Source organism: Ceratotherium simum, chromosome 3 (assembly GCF_057802395.1).
Source record: "Ceratotherium simum simum isolate JZ-2026a chromosome 3, ASM5780239v1, whole genome shotgun sequence".
In the NCBI taxonomy this organism is placed as follows: domain Eukaryota; kingdom Metazoa; phylum Chordata; class Mammalia; order Perissodactyla; family Rhinocerotidae; genus Ceratotherium; species Ceratotherium simum.
Window position 1 is genome coordinate 80,049,030 of NC_141902.1, and position 17,312 is coordinate 80,066,341.

At 52.5% G+C, this 17,312-nt stretch overlaps 1 protein-coding gene across 2 annotated transcripts in view; it reads right to left on the reverse strand.

The window, feature by feature from the left end:
• Positions 1-11,865: 11,865 nt before the first annotated feature.
• The window catches only part of LRRK1 (leucine rich repeat kinase 1), a 131,208-nt gene continuing 125,761 nt past the window's right edge, over positions 11,866-17,312 (reverse strand). The window contains exons 32-34 of one of the 2 annotated variants that reach the window (XM_087428849.1): positions 15,632-16,482; positions 15,138-15,239; positions 11,866-13,326 (exon numbers count right to left, since the gene is read on the reverse strand). In XM_087428849.1, the coding sequence (XP_087284975.1) occupies positions 13,149-13,326; positions 15,138-15,239; positions 15,632-16,482 (1,131 nt within the window). In that variant the 3' untranslated portion in view covers positions 11,866-13,148. Of the gene's footprint in view, positions 13,345-15,137; positions 15,240-15,631; positions 16,483-17,312 lie in introns of both variants that reach the window. The other variant, XM_087428848.1, reaches the window with a different exon arrangement.

Sequence of the window (17,312 nt, forward strand, 5' to 3'; positions counted from 1 at the left end):
TGTGGCCATCTTTGGAAAACACAATGGAACACATCACTCGTCAGCTTTCCTTCCCGCTCCGCCCCAGCCACAGTCCAGCTGCACAGATGGCTTTGGCTGGGCCTCCCCAGTGCCTTTGTCCCCTCTTGACCGCTGGGGGGCCAGTCCTCAACAGGCCCACTAGTGAGCTGGGCCACACAGCACTGGGAAGGCCCCTGCACCTCTGCCTTTGTCACTGCAGCTGGGCTAAAAAGGCAAGTTCAGGGTTAACTGGAGCTCAGTGGCCACTTGGTTTGGTGGAGGATCCCTGACAGCCTGGGCCCAGGGCCTCCCTTGGTATCCACTGCTCTTCACGTGGCTTTGGGCCTGTGTTTCTTGGCTCTTGAGCTGCAGCTCTGGAGTGAGGAAAGCCAGGCAGAGCCTCACCCTGGAGCCAAGCAGCCTGGGCCCCCAGAGTCCCCCACTGGCCCAGAGGGCTGTCTGTGGATGGCTGCCCCTCTGCGGCTGTGGTTCAGGGATCTTAGGTCAGAACCCTTGGCCACCTTGCCCCTATTTGTGTAAAGGGGCAGGTTGTCCCCTGTGGAAGCCAGTGTCTACGGGAAGTGCACACGTGCTCCCTGCTGTCTCTGGTGGCTGAGAGGCCCCGAGGCATTTAGCTGAGAACAGCGCAAGGATTAGTAGGTCCCAGCTGTGAGAACTGTGGGGACTTCGTAGGTCCAGAAGCTACTTTTGTTGAGAGACTCTCACAGGAGCAATTTTCTCCGGATTTCCCTCCACTCTTTTGCCTGCTTGCAATGTGCTGCTGACCCTCAGACCTGCGTAGTCCCCAGAGTGCACACAGGGCCCTACTCAGGACACAGGGCCTGCGCCTGGCCATGGGGCCACACGCCAGAGATGAATGCATGTGTGCGTGTATGCGTGCACACACACTCACACACACATGCACACACCACACACACACACATCTTCCCATGTACATCCACATCCACACAACGCCCCCGACACGCACACACACACATACCACATCACACACACATATACACATACGTATCCCACACCTCCCACACATACTCCCACACCACACCACACATACACATGTCCTCCCATGCATATACACACCCATACACCACATACCACACAGCCCCCACACATATACCACACACATACACCATACACACATACATACCCCAGCCCCCACACACACGTACCACACGCATACATACACACACCACCCACCCACAACACACACTACAGACACATGCACGCATACCACATACTACACTACTAAAACCATACACCACACACACATGTACACCACGCGCTCCACACACACTTCACCCCCCCATATCACACCACACACATATGCACACACGCACACAGAAAAGCCTCTTCACAAGTCTGTGGCATATACAGAAAAGCCAAGTTACATTCTTAAAAATTGCTATTATGTGAGGAATGCGAGATGTCGATTAGAAAGTTCCATGAAGTCCCGAGAAGAAACTCTGCCCCGCCTCCCCTCCAGCCAGCCCCCAGGCACGCTGGGCTCCTTTGGGCCTCTGCCTGCCCCAGCAGCTTGGGTGTCTGTATTTACATATGTCCACATGCAGCCACAAGGGTTCCTTCTTCCCCAGATGGGATTATACTTGGGAATACTTGGTAAAGTAAACTCATCAAGCCCACAAACTCTTTTCAGAGGGCCAGGAGCCCAGGGCCTCCATTTTTCCACAGGCCCTGTCGAGGCTGGGCCTGATGGACAGGCAGAGGGCAGGGGCTGGGCTTATTGGAGTGGGGCGCCCTCTGGCCGTGGGTGAGGGAAGTGCTCCTAGGAGCAGGGTGAAATTGCAGGGTGGGGATGGGAGTGGCTGTAAGGAAAGGGGGTGGAGAGGCCACATTAACTCTCCTCCTCTCCTGGGCTCCAAGGAGGGAGAGGAGCTCTTCTATTTGGGAACAGCATGTCTTTTTGGCCAAGTCCCCAGCTGCTCGCTGTATGGTTGGTCGAATTCCTTCTCTGTTGTGGGAGAGGTGGGGCCTGGCCCCAGGGCTTACCCAAGGATGCCACCATCACTGTCTGGGGGCTAATGATGGCTGGAGAGAACTGGTTTACAAAGAGGGGCCACACTGAGGAGTGTCACATTTGCTGTGTGCCCGGAAATCCTCTGCACCACCCTCTCCACATTTCCCTGGTTCAGGATCCACCTGCCTGTTTCCCCGGCCCCTGACCTCCACGCAATCCCTGCCTGAGGACCATGAAGGGATGAAGAGGGGAAAGGTCCCATCGTGAGTTTGTCCACAGTCAGCCCTGCTTTGAGCAACTGGAATTCTTCTTTAGGGCCTTGTTGCCTGGGGAACTGGGCCCCTCAGCTCTGGTCCCTATGATGGGGACAGCCGTGTGCAGGAGCTGAAGAAGAGCATGAGCACAGCCATGCCTCTGGGTCCAGTCTCCTCCCTGGCTTGTGCAGATGTGGACAGGAGGAGGGACGGGCTCTCTCACCAGGGGCTGACACAGCCCTTGGCCTGGAGGGCGCCAAGGTGAGGAAAGGTCTGTGTGTGTGTGTGCACGCATGTAGGTGATGTGAGTCTTCAGCTCTGGTCAGTGGATGTCACCTAAGAGGAGTCAACAGAAAAGGCTCAGAGGCCTCCGGCCAGCACTTGTCCCATGTGCTGGGAGCCAGGGTGGGAGCTGTGACATCTCCCCTAACCCCTGGTCCTCCAGGGTGGTTGTCCTTGGGGGGGTTTGACCGCTACGTAGTCATCTCCACAGTGGAAAGTCGGTCTATGAACACATCCTGACAACCCGCTGTTCTAGCCTTGTATGGGCCCAGCCCCTGAGAACCTGTGCACTGCCCCAGACACACACATACACACACACACACACACACACACACACACACACACACACGTGCGCGCGCGCGCACACACACGTGGCTGTGGGGCCCACTACTGGGGCACAGAGACTTTCCCTTTAACTCTTATTGTGCTCGTGGAGCTGTCGCTGTCACCCTTGTATTATTTTCCCAATCTGTCAATGAGGAAACAGGATCTAAGAGGCCGAGAAACTTGCCCTGGACTTTAGGGCAATTGGCAGAGGTTGGATTTGAACCTGAGTCTCTCCGTCTCTACACCCTGCCCCCACCGCCACGTGGGGGAACTCCCTTAATCCTCAGCAGTCCTGAGAGGCAGGTTTGCGGGAGTGCCCAAGCCTGGGCACTGGGCTTTTGGAGTTTAGAGAGGCCGACTACAGTACCACGCAGAGACCCTGCTCCTGGCCGCCCCTTCCCTGTGCTCGGGGTCTGGGGCTTTGTGTCCTGAGGACCCCTCGGGCCTCCTCACGCTGGGAAGTGCTAGTTCACTGAGCAGGTGCCGTGGGTTCTTTGTCGCTACCCAGGAGCTGGGCAGGATGGAGGAGCTCGAGGTCCCAGGAGAGAGGGTCTGCCGTGGGCCACCTGCCAGGAGGTGGCAGACGAGGGCAGGCTCGGTTTTCTGACTCCTGCCCCAGCTGCCGCTCCCCACATTGAGCTAGTTCAGTGTGACTCTGTTCTCTCAATCCCGACCCCTGCAAGCGAATGTGAGAGAAAAGGAAACCACCAGTGGGAAGCTTAAAGGACAGAAGTTTGGGGGACGGGCGGACCAGCAGCTGGAAGGGGTCCATTCTGGCTCCTGGGATCACCGAAGGCCCTGGGTCCCCGCATAGCAGGTCTTGAGGAGGGACTTTGGCCTCACTGATGAGTTGGCTGGGCGTGAGTCTTCCAGTGAAGGCTGCAAACACTTAGTGGACTCTGATCAAATTTAAGCCATTTTTATAAATAAAATCCAGATAAAATGTTACTTTATTTTCACTTCCCCAGCTCCACTTGACTTGAGGTTTCAGTGACCCAACTCAGCTATTTCAGAGGTGGCGGTCTTTTCTAATCCCTTCCGCTACGTGTCTACCAAAGCTTCCACCCCAGCTGCCCCCTCTTCTCCCCGCTCCCTCCTTCCATCGTCTCCCACTGCAGACCTGGCGAGAGGTTACACTGTGCGGAGGGCAGGGCTGACAGGGACCGGCCTTGGTAGGACTTGAAGATAGAGGACTGGTTTGAGGCAGTGGGAACGATGTCACCTTGCCCTGCACAGCACACACGATGACTTGGAGGCCACCTGCAGAGGAAGTGAGAAGCCAGGCTGCCGTGCAGAGCTGTTTAGGATCCTCATGAGGGACTTGTGAGGTCTTGGAGGGCAGAGGCAAGACATGGCTCTCCAGAGAGTGCTGAGAAGCACCTCTAGGAGATTTGAAACATGCCCTGCCCTGCCACACCCACATTATTTGTTCCCCAGCTTTATTGAAGTATGATTGACAAATAAAACTTCTACATATTTAAGGTGTATGATGTGATGTTTTGATATACATGTACATTGTGAAATTATTACCACAACCAAGCTAACTAACATGTCTATCACCTCACATAGTTATCACTTTTTTTTGTGATGAGAACACTTAAGATTTACTCTCAGCAAATTTCAAGTACATGATACATTCTTATTAACTATAGTCACTATGCTGTACATTAGGTCTCCAGAATTTAATCATTTATAACTGAAAGTTCGTACCCTTTTGACCAATATCTCCCATTTCCCCCATCTTCCAGCACCTGGTAATTACCATTCTATTCTCTGTTACTATGAATTTAACTTTTTTAGATTCCACATGTAAATGAGATCATGTAGTATTTATCTTTCTGTGTCTGGCTTATTTCACTCAGCATAATGCCCTCTAGGTGCATCCATAGTGTTGCAAATGCCAGGGTTTCCTTCTTTTTTAAAGGCTGAATAATATTCCATTGTATCTATACATATACCACATTTTCTTTATCCGTTCATCTGTTGATAGACACTTAGGTTGTTTCCATATCTAGGCTACCGTGAATAATGTTGCAATGAATATGGGGTGCAGATATCTCTTTGAGGTCGTGATTTTATTTCCTTCATATATACACCCAGAAGTGGGATTGCTGGATCATATGGTAATTCTATTTTTAATTTTTTGAGGAAACTCCATACTGTTTTCCATAATGGTTGCGCCAATTTACATTCCCATCAATAGTTTATGAGGGTTCCTTCTCTCCACATCCTTGCCGACACTTGTTATCATTTGACTTTTTTTTTTGCTGAGGAAGATTCGCCCTGAGCTAGCATCTATTGCCAATCTTCCTGTTTTTTTATGTGAGCCCCTGCCACAGTGTGGCCACTGACAGATGAGTGGTGTAGGTCCACGCCCCGGCCGCAGAAGCGGAGCGTGCCTAACTCAACCACTAGGCCACTGGGCTGGCCTCATTTGACTTTTTTATAGTGGTTATCTTAGGTGTGAGGTGATATCTCATTGTGGTTTTGATTTGCATTTCCTAAGGATCAGTGATGTTGAGCATCTTTTCATATACCTGTTGACCATTTGTATTGTCCGTAATAGTAGTGGTTGTTTATTTCTGCTTTTGTTACCTGTGCTTTTGTTGTCAAATCCAAAAAAATCATTGCCAAGACCAATGTCAAAGACACTGGTCTTTTTTTTTTTTTTTCTTTTTTTGGTGAGGAAGATCAGCCCTGAGCTAACATCTGTGCCTATCTCCCTCCACTTTATATGGGATGCTGCCACAGCATGGCCTGACAGGCGGTGCATCAGTTCACACCCAGGATCCAAACCCGGGCCGCCAGCAGCAGAGCACATGCACTTAACCGCTATGCCACGGGGCTGGCCCCAAAGAGCTTTTCTCCTATGATTTCTTCTAGAAGTTTTATGGTTTCAGGTCTAACGTTTAAGTCCTAAATGCATTTTGAATTGATTTTTGGGTATGGTGTAAGACAAGGGTCCAATTTCATTCTTTTGCATGTGGATATTCAATTTTCCCAGCACCATTCATTGAAGAGATGATCCTTTCCCCATCGTGTATTTTTGGTGACTTTGGCAAAGATTAGTTGACTGTATACGGATGGGTTTATTTCTGGCCTCTGGATTCTGTTCCATTGGTCTATCTGTCTGTTTTTATGCTAGTATCATGCTGTTTTGATTATTATAGCTTTGTAATATAATTTGATATCAGGAAGTGTGATGCCTCCAGCTTTGTTCTTTTTGCTCAAGATTGCTTTAGCTATTTGGGATCTTTGTGTCCATATGAATTTAAGATTGTTTTTTCTATTTCTGTGAAAAATGCCATTGGAATTTTGATAGGGGTTGCATTGAATCTGTAGATCACTTTGTGTAGTACAGACATTTTAACAATATTAATTCTTCCAATCCATGAACACTGATAGCTTTCCATTTATTCATGTCTTCTTCAATTTTTTAATCAATGTTTTATAGTTTTCAGTATCCAGATCTTTCCCCTCTTTGGTTAAATTTATTCCTAAATATATTTTTCTTTTAAATACCATTGTAAATGGGATTATTTTGTTAATGTCTTTTTTGGATAGTTTGTTTTTAGTGTATAGAAACACAACTGATTTTTGTATGTTGATTTTGTATCCTGAAACTTTACTAAATTTGTTTATTAGTTTTAGCAGATTTTTTGTGAAGTCACTAAGGTTTTCTATACATAAGATCATGCCATCTGCAGAGACAGTTTTTCTTTTCCAATTTGGATGCCTTTTATTTCTTTTTTTTGCCTAATTGCTCAGCCTGGGAATTCTAGTACTACGTTGAATAGAAGTGGTAAGAGTGGGGTCCTTGTCTTGCTCTTGATCTCAAAGGAAAAGCTTCCAGCTTTTCACTGTCAAGTATGATGTTAGGTGTGGGCTTGTCAAATATGGCCTTTATTATGTCGAGATAAATATTTCTATACCTAATTTGTTGAGAGTTTTTCTTTTATCGTGAAAGGATGTTGAACTTTGTCAAATGCTTTTTCTGCATCTCTTTAGATGATCATATGTATTTATCCTTCATTCTGTTAATGTGGTGTATCACGTTGATTTGCATATGTTGAATCATCCTTGCATCTCAGGGATAAATCCCACTTGATCGTGGTGTATGATCCTTTTAATGTGTTGTTGAATTTGGTTTGCTAGTCTTTTGTTGAGTATTTCTGCATCTATGTTCATCAGAGATATTGACCTGTAATTTTCTTTTCGTGTGGTGTCCGTGTCTGGTTTTGGTATCAGGGTAACGCTGGCTGACAAACACCTACATTAAGAAAAAAGAAAGACCTCTTGGTCTCTGTCTACACCAGAGGTTATGAGTTTGCAAGGATGTTTCCAATTTCACATATTGTGCTGCTGTCCCCCCATGCCCCACCTTTCTTTTAGGATGAGACGTTTATTCCCGTTTAGACCTCTCTTCCCACTCCCTTCCCTTGAGAAGCTCCTGGCATGGGGAGACAGAGCTGGGGCCATTTCCTCTTTGTAGAGCAGAATGGCCAATACCGGGGAGGCTGGTGCCCAGGATGTGAGACCTGCGTGTGAGTGTCCTGGGGGGTGGGCATGGAGGGTGGTCGGGCGTCGGTGTCACACATCAATCAGGACAGCTGAGTGAACTCGGGTAACAAACCCCAAATCCCAGGGGCCCCAACCAGAAGGTTCACTTCTTTCTCTTTCTGTGTCCATAGTGGGATGTCTGGGCACTCTGGGTCATCTCTCCAGGATCCAGGCTGACTGACCAACCACTAGCTACAGCTGCAGGTCTCCGGGAGCGCCCTGAAGGGTCTCCCATAGGCAATGCAGTGCTCCCAGCCAGGTGATGGGCACCCCTTCCACTCAACCCCCCTTTGCCGGAACTAGTCACGTGGCCTCTCCTGAAGGCTGTGGGCAGAGGAATGCAGCCTGACCACAAGCCCAGAGCACTGGTGACATCCCTGAGGATGACACAGACCACAGATGGCAAAGTGGAAATTTATTTTATTTTATTTGTGGGCCTATCCTTATTCTTAGTTCATTTTTGAAATGATGTGTTCCAAAACGAGACTCCCAAACATTTCTATCATCTTTTTACACAGCAGCTTTCATTATTGTTCTATGTGCTATACCTTAACTCAGTTCTCAAGTAAACGTGTTAGTAAAAGTCTTCCTGATAGTCAGAAAAAACAGAGAGGAGATTTATTTTTAAACTTGGGCTATTTCGTGGGAACGAACCACTTGTGTTCCCCTGAGTGGTTCTCAGAGAGGACTTGTGTGCCCCCCTGGTGAGGGTCCTGGGTGCCCTTCCCAGGCAGGGGAGAGGGTGGTCATGACCAGGGGGCAGGGAGGGAGTCCTGGCCCTGGGTCGGGGGCTGGGCTGGGGCTGTCACATACACGGTCACTCTTGGTCCCACACCCATCTTGATGGGGTAAGAACTGTCATTGCCATTTCACAGAGGGGAAACCAGGGCCACAGAGGTGGGGGAGCTTCCCCAGGGTCAAGGATTTAAACTTTCAGGACATCAAAGCTGGCCTTTGGGTGACTAGGTTGCAACCCTGGACCCCTCTATAACCATGGTAGCTCCAGGGAAAAGAACTAGAGACCACGCCATACCCAGCTCTCACGATGCAGCAGCAAGCAAGCTCTTGGGGCACATCCAGTCACAGAACATTCCAGTCCATCGTTGCTCAGGCCCCTCTGCCCCAACGTGAACAGAGCTTGTTAGGGCCAGCTCCTGAGCAGCCCTTGTTAGCTCTCAGGGCTCTGGCTGGGCTAATGGAAAACGTACCTGAACATTTAGGAACCGCATTTGGCTGCTAGTAAGGGAGAAACAACAGAAAGTGCTTTCTGGCCCCTGAGGTAATGAGGAGACTGGAGGTCAGCAGCCAGGGCTGGCATGGAGGGCTCCTCTCCTTCCCTGTCTCAGGCCCTTGCGGCACCCCCAGGGGGGGCCCCGCCCTCGTGCTCTAGCGAGGACCAGTGGGGCAGGAGCAGGGTCGAAGGGGGTCCCACTGAGTCAGCCCTTTGACGGCACTTCCCTGAAGTCCTACTCAGCCATCTCCACGCCATCCCTGGCTGAGCTTAGTCCCAGGGCCACCCCTCCTATAAGGCAGGCTGGGAGATGATGCACTCACAAAAGCAGAGTCTGTTACTGAGCAGATGAGGGTGCAGCGAGCAGTTTCTGTCACAGTCATTCTCCAAGTGCTATTATAACCAACCCCCCAGCCCCCATCCCCGTTTCTTTCCAGACTGCCCCATTTGGCCCAGGATGGGAAACACTGTTACGCTCTCAGGGATGCAGAGTTTGAGGCCCCAGGCCCTGCCGTGCTGGAAGATGCGGCTCCTTCCAGGGCAGCAGCCTGCTGGCATCTGGAGGGGTTTCACGTTTGCTGGTTTTCCAGTCTTGAGTTGGGGGTGATTCTGTGTGACCCTGCCTCCTTTGGGGCTCAGCAAACACTTTCTGCAGGAGGAGCAAAAGGGAAAGCAGGACCCAGTCCCAGCCCTGGACGTATTTTGCAGGGGTGGGGGGAGTCTGGCATACCACCAGGCAGGGTCATTGCAGAGACTGCAGATCTGAGCAATCAGTGGCCCTGCACGGTGGTGGTGGCGGCTCAGCCAGTGACCATCTGGTGACCAGTCATCAGAAAGGCTGCTGCTTTCCCAGGTGCACAGTGGTGGGTGGCAGGAGGCTGGGGGAGGGGTCTCGACCCTGCGGCTGGGCTGCTCGTGCTCTCAACACCAGGGCAAGGGTGGACCAGGGTCAGAGCCTACTGACCTTCGCCGACTGTCCCCACACCCCTACGCCTGTGCCCCTGCTGTGGACGTCCACCTCAGCCTTTGACTCTGCCTACATTCCAAAGACAGCCAGGGCGGGTTCTGGTTGAGCCGTGCCATGTGGTCAGACAGATGTGACAGATTATCGTCCCTGCCCCTGGCATCTGATACCCTCCACGGTGGTCAGGTGGCCCCACGGAGGAGAGTGGACAGAGGGGGACTTCCCATTATTACCTCTGGACACCAGGGCCAGGCTGAGGTGTGTCCTTCCTGGGGTCCAGGGGAGAAGTCCCTCCCAGCCTGGTTTCCCTTCTTAAAAAGGCGCATATACAATTCAAACAGTACAGAGAGGACGGTAAAAACGAAGGGCCTCCTCCTCTACGCCAGCCCTCAATCCTCCTCCCCAGGAGCAACCAATGTCTACCAGACCCTTGGGCATCCTTCGGAATGTTTTCCCTGTGCATACCTCTGTAGCTGTACAACATTTTTGACGCAAATAGCAACTCTATACACACCGCACTGCAAGCTGCTTTTTGGAAAATCAATGCATTTATTATACCTTGGAGAACCTTCAGACCAGCATCCCCAAAGGGCTGCAGAGTATGGCATTGCTGGAGGTACAGGCATTTTATCACTTCCTTCTGGATAGAGGTTTCGGTCGTCTCCCGTTTGGGACCATTATAAGTGATGCTGCAATGACATCCTTATTCTGTATCTTTGGGCACTTTCACAGATATTTCAGGATCAAATATTTGGTGGGACTGCTAGGTCAAAGTTTATGTGCATTTGAAATTTTGATGGATATGGCCAAAATGCCCTCTAAGGGGTGGCCCCAATGTAGATTACCTTCCTTTTAGTTCATCTTCCACTCAGCAGTAAAAGTGATTTTTAAAGACAGTCACCTAACACCCCTGTTTAAAACTGCCAATAGCTTTGATGGAGACCCATGCCTATAATGCGGTGCCTAGCCGGCTCCTGAGCACCCCACTCTTCACAAACTCCAGCCACACCAGACTTTCATTGGTCCCTCCCACACAGCAGCTCATTTCCACCACAGGGCCTTTGCACACACAGGTCCTTCCACCTAGTGCCCTCAGATCTCCACATGCCTCTGTCTCTTCACCCATTCTCAAGTGGTACCTCCTCATGCAGGCCTTGCCCAGCCTCAGGAAATGCAGCAGCCCCCGTTGGTCATTAGCTCCCGATTTTCTCACTTGGTGGTCTTTCTGGTTTCCTAGCTCCATCATCTCATTCGTCTATTCATTGTCAAGTCCATCCACTAGAAGTGAGCTCCTAAAAGCAGAGATTCTCTTCTAGATTATCACTGTGTCCTGTGGACAGTGCCTGACACTTAGTAGGTGTTTAAGAAATAATTACTATTTAATATTTGCCAACATGAGGGCAGTAAATGGCAATTTATTGCTGTTTTTGTGACTCTTTCCTTACCGCTGGGTGAGGCTGAGTGTTGATTGTCATGGGCCTGTCTTTGTGATTCAGTTGCCTGCTCATGCCCTCTACCTGTTTTCCTGGTGGGTTTTCTCTCTGATAGGTACAAACTCTTTGTATACAAGATAAATGAGCTGTTTGTCTCTCACTTGTGACAAGTATTTTTTCCCAGTTGACTGTCCATCTTTTGACTTTAATTTTTCCACTTAAGTTTCTAATTTTTACGCAGTCAAGTTCATTAACCATTCATTTCCTGTCTGGTTTCTAACTTTCGTGAAGACATTCCCCAAGCTCGCTCTGGGAAGCCACGGGCTGAACCGGCCTCTGCTTCCAGCAGCTTGGGCCTGGGGCTGGGCTTTGCTCAGGGACAGGAGGAGCTGAGGGCAGAAAGGCGGTCTGGGGCCGGATCGCGGCGGCCCTGAGCTGCGGCACAGCAGCCTGGCCACAGGTGATCGAGAGCGCAGGTTTGGGCTGGGCAGGGACAGGACCCGGTTTGCATTTGGGGGTTAACTGGGCAGCTGCGGGGTGCTGGGATGAGAAGAGAGGCAGAGCCCTGCCGAGGGACCCGGGGGGAGACTGGTGGTGCAGTGGGCAGGAAGCACAGACCCTCTGCCCTCCCTGGGACTCGGTGCCCCGGCTAGTAAAAGGAAGTGAGGAGACTGACCAAGCGGCCATCTCTGCCCACGGAAAGTGCTAGGGGGCAGCCTGCATGGGAGCAGCCATGGGCCAAGGCGGGGCTGCCCACCCGCCCCGGGCAGGGATAGGCCTGTGTGGGATGGGGCCTGTGCTGTTATTACAGGCACTTTACAGACGGAGGCCATGACTTCATTCTTGAGAGACTCTGTTTATTTTCAGATAAAAGGAATCACATTTGCCCGCAGACCCCAGCAAATCTTAAGTTTGATTTTTATAATTTAATTTTAGAAAAAGGTCAACAACTTGAACTGGAGTCTGAGCTCATACTCAGATTCCTGTTCTGGGTTAAGCAGCCTCAAACGGTCACTCTTGGTAACGACGTGGATCCGTGTGCATGTGTGTACATGCGTGTCTGTGCATAACGTATAAAAATTCTTGCTGTGGTACCTGTAAACCCCTCCTTAAGGATTTCGCTTTTTATACTCCGCTCTACATGTGTGTAGTAAGTGTTTCGCAGATACATAATTTGGTATAAGCCCCATACGATGTGATTTCACAACCAGAGGCCCGACCGCTGAGCTATTACTTAATTTGTTAAAGTGATAAACAAGATTGTTATGTGCAAACAAACAGGGCTTGTGCGCCAGCTGCGTCCAAGTTTATTTTACAAAGCTATAAACACAAGGCCCTTTCTCGAGTCCTGCTGACTGAGCCTCTCCTTCCTTTTGTCGGCAGGAGAAGAATGTGAAGGCCGGGTTGGTGCTCTGGCCCTGCGCTGGCTCTTGGCTCTCAGCTGCATGACTTACTTAAAGGAGCCCATTCATTCCCCGGATTGGGCAGTGCTCCTCACTGAGGGTCCTTCTGAGGGTTTCTCTCTCACACAGAGACTTTCCCGAGGAGACATCTGATCTCAGCTTGCCCAAGTGGGGCCCTGGGCCCTGGGGACTCAGGAGCCTGTGAAATGTGCTGAGAGCCTGGGGGCCACTGGGGGAAGGGGCAGGGGTCACGGACCTCCTCTCACCCTGCCCCGAGCTGCTCCCCAACTGAGAGCCTCTAGTGTAATTCCATCCCAGACCTGGGGAGGAGAATGGGCAGGCCCATTATGCTGGGAAGGCCCAGCCCCCCGCTTTGTGTGACCCGCCCCAGAATGGGTCCCCCTCCCCTACTCCTGGAAGTGGATGGAGGAGGTAGGGGGAGTGTCTCCCGACCAGACCCCACTGTCTTCCCTTGGGGTGTAAACCCAGCAGTAGGGGAATGGGGTCTCCCAGTAACCGCCCTGGAGAACCAGAGAACCCCCAAACCACCACCAGGGTGGTCACTTCTCAGCATTTCTTAGCAGCAAGTGGTTGACGGGAGAACCAGGTCTGTCTTCTGGGTCCTCAGAGGGCTGCAGGCGGAGGGGTCAGGCCACTGGCCCCGGGTGGGTCAGCTCCGCGCGACCGTCATTCCACAGGAATTACCTTCTCTTCCGCGTGCAGGCCTCCAGCCGGCCCAGCTCCTCGTAGGACTGGTAGAAAACGTCAAACTCCCTGGTGCCCCAGCCCCTCCAGACAGCCAGGCACCACTCCATGTTTTCGTTCTCAAAGCCGCACACAACTGTGTCCTTTGCCACCACCGCCGCATCCACAAGCGCCCTGCAGAGGTGGGAGGGTCTGAGAAAACCCACAGGGGTCTCCATTTGGTTGGGGCTGGGACTCTTGTCCTGCACCTTCTCGGGATCCTGGCTAAGTGGGGCATTGCACAGCCCAGCCTGGCACCAGTGACCTGCTCTGATGCCCTGCATCTCCCTGGTGGTCCAGCCTGTGGGCAGAGGCTTTCTAAGGTCTGAAGGGTCAAGGGATTCATAGGGATTGTCTGTAAGTGACTGACTCCTTGGAAGGCTACTGATGTAATCTGAGCAGGTAGCCTCTGTAACTGGACTCAGACCCCCAAGTATCCAGAAAATACCATCGACTCTACTTCCTGCTGGTCAATGGCCCCTGATGGATCGTAAGCTTTAGTTTAATCCCCTGGCCATCAGCTCAGGCGCGATTCTTCCCCCATTCTAAGTTTCCACATGCTTAGGAAATACAGGGTAATATATCAGGCAGAAAACCTGCGCCAACAAGTCCTAACTATATGCACTTGTTTTTTGAGGCTGTGGGTTGTTTTGCATGATCTTTGCACGCACCACGAGTTTCTCTCTGGGCCTCCACCAGGCTGTGCAGCCTACCTCTGCACACTTACTGCCTGCACCTCCTCCCCTAGGGCCTGGCACCGAGGCCAGCATGTAAACCACGATGTCCAGGGCCTCCGGCTCCCTCGGGGCCTTGCAGGGCCTTGCACATTGCAGGCACTCGGTAGCTATTTGCCAAGGGAGTCAACATTTGAGACACATCTCAAAAAGCTGGCAGGCTCAGGCTACGACCCTCCTTTCTGGCCACCTGGGCTGCTTTCTCCCTACAGCGAGTGTGCCTGGCTCTTGGTAAACCTGCCTGTGGGGGCTGAATAGGAAAAACAACACCAGGGAAAAATTTGGGGACACTAACGGTAGACACTCTGAGGTAGACAGGCCTGGGCTCTATAGACCCGTCTGCTCCCCAGAAGCCCAACCTTTGATCTGGGAACTACTTTAGCCCAAGGCTGCCACCACAAACTCAGCCAGGGCTCAGCAGCAAACCCAGATCTTGTTTCTAGAATCACTGGCAGGGCAAGGGTCACTGGCCTTCGTGACTCGGGCAAGGGAGGGGAACTGCTATATATGTTTCCTCTGTCATTGCCCTGCTCTGGGGAAAACAGGCTGAGTGGGATTTCTCTATAAGGGAGATTTACCAAATGAGGCAGGGTAGACAAAGTGAGGGGTATAGACATTGCAAGCTGCCAGAGGGTTCTGCGAATACCGGTCAGCGCCAGCCTCCCATCTCCACAGCCATGCAGACCATGTCCAGAAAGGCCACTCTGTCCAGAATGACCCTCACAGTGGAGTCTGGCCTCCCTCCTGATAGGAGCCCCCAGCAGATGGGTATGGAGCCACTGCTGAGCCAGGCTTGGGCATGGTGAGGGGTGGAGGTGCTAGGCTGTGTGGCCCCACTCAGCGCCGTCTGGACAGGTGGGGCACCTCAGGAAGGACAGTGAATCACCTGGCTCATTTCAATTACACCTGAAGTCTGGCCCTGGAGACATACTCCAGGCAGGGCACCTGGTCCACAGGTGTACTGGATACCCCAGAAACAGGCAGTCATAACCAGTGGCTGATGTCTGGTTCAGCTGGTATTTGCTGAATCCCTAGGAGCTGCCTGGAGGACCCCATCTTGCTTCTTCTCTGCCTTATGGCCACGTTGGTGGATGTGACGTTTATTTGTGGAGGACAGAAGGGCGGGAGGCCATTGTGCAGGGTTGTGGCAGCGGGACCTAGATTCCCTGCCAGCCACACCGTGGGTCCTAAAGGAGTTGCCCTCCATCTTACCCACGTGGAGTCAGCTCTCGGGCTTTTAAGACGGCGATGACTCGTCCCCGCTGGGCGCCCGCATCCTTCTCCAGGCCAATGACGATAACATCTCCACCGCGCCTAAGAAACCAAAACCAAGAAGGGGAAGCGTTTTGTTCAGGGCTGGGCTCTCCCAGGGAAATGGAGCCAGCTTGCAGAAAGGCTCAGCAACAAATGTGCAGTTTCTGCAAATGGATTGAGTTACGGAGAGGGCACCGGAGCCTGACGGAGAGGCCCTTTCCCAGTAGGAAACTTGATCCCCGTTGACCTCGGCTCTCCTTTGTGGTGCCCTAAGCTCTTGGGCGGGAAGATGAGCTTTAGTGCAGCCCTTCTTAGATTTGCTAAAGAGACCCCTCCAGATCCCAGAGTAGAGGGAACAGCTCCTGATGGATCTCAACAGCACTGAAAGCTCCCCTCCCTCTGCCCTCCAGGCAAGAGCAGTACAGCATTGCACCCCCTGCCGGGAAACCTACCTGGGGACCCAGATGACATCTTTCACGGCAAGGACCTTCACGGCCTGCAGGTGCTGGCTGAACGCCTCCCCATCCACAGGGGTCAGGTCGTACTCTGACCTGTCGGAGCCCACGGTGGGCTCGCGCAGCCGGTCAGAGTCCTCGCAGTCGGTGGAGAAAGGCACACTGGAGGAGCTTGCCGGGGAGCAGGGCAGGCTTGCAGAGGACGTGGGGATCCGGTGGGATGGGGACGAGGAGTAGGAGGACATGGAGCAGTAGTCGGTCAGCGAGTCCTGGTGGGTCAGGATCTGTGTGCCCAGCTCCTCGCTGTACATGATGCTCACATCCGCGATGACGTCCCCCTCCGGCTCCTTTGGGCTGGCCACGTGGCTGTCTGAAGACTCTGGGCCCAACAGGCGCACAGGAAACATGTCTCTGAGGGGACTGGGGTCCCCGCAGAAGTACCGGGCACACAGCTGGTAGGTGGCTGAATGGTACATCACCAAGGAGTTGGCCCTGTCGTCCAGGCACCAGACCACCTCCTCCCCGCTGCACTCAGAGCTGCACACAACCGACGTGACCACTGAAGGGGCCGAGTAGGGTTCCAGCCGCCTGCTGATCTCCAGGGCCGCACAGTTGATGATCAGCAGGCCTGGCCCGTTGCTGTACCAGACCTCAGACCCGCTGTTGACCACCTCCATCGCCTTCACGGGGTAGGGGTTCTGCCGTGCATCTTCGTCTGGGATGCTGAACTTGGACCTGTTGGCTGTGTGTGAGCACAGGTAGGAACAGCTGTCGTCCGGGGCGCCCCGCACCACGGGAAACACTGCCACAAGCCCGTCAGCCAGGCCCGCCAGCACCAGGTAGGAATTCTGCCGGGAGAAGACAGGGACTGGTGATGATCTTTCATCTCATGTATTCCAGGAGAAAAACAGAGTGGGCACAAGACTCATCTTCTGCACAAACCCCAGGTGGGCATGTGCTTTCCACCAGCACACTGGAGGAGCAAGGCTCCTAAAAAGGCGGGGGCTGCCAGATGGAGCTTCTGGGCATGCTCCCAAAGGAGGTGCAGCTCAGACCCAGAAGACCCATACCATCCTCCCTGCTGTGAGCAGGAGAGGACCGTGCCTTTGAAGAGCATGGCTCACAGCACCGGCACCAAGTGAGAGGCATGCACCTGCTGGACCACCTGGCCCCACTTTGCTCAGGCTGGGTTTGCTGCAGGCTGGCTTCTTGCAATGCAAACAGTAGTGAGCTGCCTTCTCCTTCAGGTCACCAGAGCGTCCTTCAGAGGCAGGCATGGTTCCCTCCCTCCCGTGAACTCTGTTAAGGTGACAGCAGTTGGGGGCACCATGTGGGTCTACTCGCTGCTTCCCGCCTGCTGTCCCCACTAGGTGGGCGCTCCGTGAGAGCAGGTGTGGGTCTGGCCTGGCTCAGGGAAGGGCTGAGTCTCACTCATCAGTGTGTCCTCATCCGGTGTTCTGCTCGAAGAGACAATACGTGCCTGTTGAACTAATTCTCGAAGAAATTTTGCTTCCAACTCCACCCTCTGGTGGAGGCGCTTCTTGGCTGCTGTGCCTACACCCCCAGTTTATCATATCTACTCTGAAATGCCTATGGTCCGGCTGACATCGATGGGGTCCTTGGGGTGCCCTCCATCCCCACAATGAAATATGAGCTCTTCCACAGCCACCAGAGGTCA